The 1,747-nt window shown below is 51.1% G+C and overlaps 1 protein-coding gene across 1 annotated transcript in view; it reads right to left on the bottom strand.

The window, feature by feature from the left end:
• Positions 1-319: 319 nt before the first annotated feature.
• LOC103916241 (pituitary tumor-transforming gene 1 protein-interacting protein-like) overlaps positions 320-1,747 on the bottom strand; it is a 29,612-nt gene continuing 28,184 nt past the window's right edge. Inside the window, exon 7 of the mRNA XM_009323202.1 lies at positions 320-1,103. Coding sequence (XP_009321477.1) covers positions 1,060-1,103 — 44 coding nt within the window. The 3' untranslated portion in view covers positions 320-1,059. The remainder of the gene's footprint in view (positions 1,104-1,747) is intronic.

The following is a 1,747-nucleotide window of genomic DNA, read 5'->3' as shown; positions in this document are numbered from 1 at the left end:
AGGCCACCCCACTTAGACAAGGGCTCTAAGGGGTGCTAGAGGACACAGGCCAAGCTCTTGCGGAAAGACCCAGCTCCTTTGTTAGAGAGCAGTGTTACTCCCACCACCCAGCTTTTCCTAACAACTGACCATCTCCATGAGCAGACTCCCCCTTTCAAGCCCAGTTCAAGGCAGCCTTGCTTCTGCCTCACTCAGCCACCCCATCAGGGCCTGACAAGCCAGGGCCATAAGGGCCACGTAACAGTGACAATTCCATCAGCCATCACTGCCAACCTGTACCTGATGTGGAAGCAGAATTAAACTCTTTCAGACTGGGATAGTAATCACATCAGTTTAATATAGAGTCAACATTTTGTAAAGGCATCTGAATCATTCAGTATTGCTATCAGCTGTGGTCATCAAGCCCAGGAGACCACCTTTCTGGAAAGCCACAGAGAGGTAGGAGAGTTGGGGCATTTCCCCAGATTAGTTGCAAGTGAGAACATGCACATGGGACCTTCCTCCTGGAGGCCTGAGATAACCAGAAACTTGTGCTTTTTGAAAGGAATGCTAATGTGCTGGGACAAGTACAGGCACCTGGAGTAACAGCCAAGGCCTCCTGCTGACTGACAAGTCAAGAAACTCTTGCTGGCTTCTGCCTATACTATAAGAAAAAAAGAAAAGAGGGGGTGGACAGAAGAGCCTGGCTCTGTGTGTGTGAAGGCTATTTGGTAAGGCAGGAGCAAGAAAGATGCATAAGGTTGCTTTTGCCCTTGGCCAGAGACAAGGGCTGTTATTTGCATTGCTTTGGACTCTGTTACCACCCCAGGGGGAGTGAGGAGAAACGTATTCTCTAGTATTGCCACCATGTTTTCCTGCACCAGCAGAGCAAGAGCAAAGCTCTGGATCAAACTGAGCATCTGGAGTGGGGACAACAGTGTCACCAAGCATTTGGCTCATCTTCTGTGGCAGCGGAAGCGGGAAGTGGCACCACTGTGGTCTCCTTGTGGCAGGGGAAGCGTGGAGTCCTGCAGCTCTGCGGGAAGGCACTGTTCACTGGGATGGGCAGGTCCGGAGGTGCTAATTCTCAAATTTTGCATAAGGGTTCTCTTCCTTAAACAGGCCTAGAAGAGAAGAGAGATTCATTCAGACAGCAGCAGCCATGCCAGTCACAGCCAGCAAGAAACCTAGTTCTTGGTTACAGCTCTTTGTCATTCATGCTTCATCCAGCCTCCTGTCCTGCAGTCCTTCCAAAAGACCTGCTCTTACTCAAGCCATGCATGCAGTCAGCACTATTTCACTCTCCTCCTCTGCACAGGAGGAGAGATCCATTAAGAAGTTTGACCTGATGGCAAACTCCTCTCCCAGGCACACCATATAAAGTCCAGGTAAAGCAGCATGACTGATCTTCCAGAGCACCCCTTCTGCATGCTCCTTCTGTTGGACTGGACTCAGAAGCAGAGAGCCCCAAATTAAATTCAAGCCTGCTCCTGCAACCACAGACTGACAGACAGCAGAGAAAGGATACAGGGCTGACTTCTGGGCCAGTGACAAGCCCCCATGCCACTCTCTTGACTGCTTTCCCAGCCCCAGCCCAACACTTTTGAGGAGGAACAGCCAGAAAGGATGATACTGCAAACTCTGCAGTCAGGCTGCACGGAAGACAGAGCCCTGGCATGGCAAGTCAGTCCTGGAGCACAGCTCTTCCACTTCCACGAAGTGTTCCCCCCACCAAGTGCTCCTTCAGGCACAGCTTTGCCCGCTCTTC

Source organism: Pygoscelis adeliae, unplaced genomic scaffold, assembly GCF_000699105.1.
Source record: "Pygoscelis adeliae isolate BGI_AS28 unplaced genomic scaffold, ASM69910v1 Scaffold544, whole genome shotgun sequence".
Taxonomy (NCBI): domain Eukaryota; kingdom Metazoa; phylum Chordata; class Aves; order Sphenisciformes; family Spheniscidae; genus Pygoscelis; species Pygoscelis adeliae.
The sequence above is the reverse complement of the archived record's forward strand: the minus strand, read 5'-3'. Positions and strand labels throughout refer to the sequence as shown.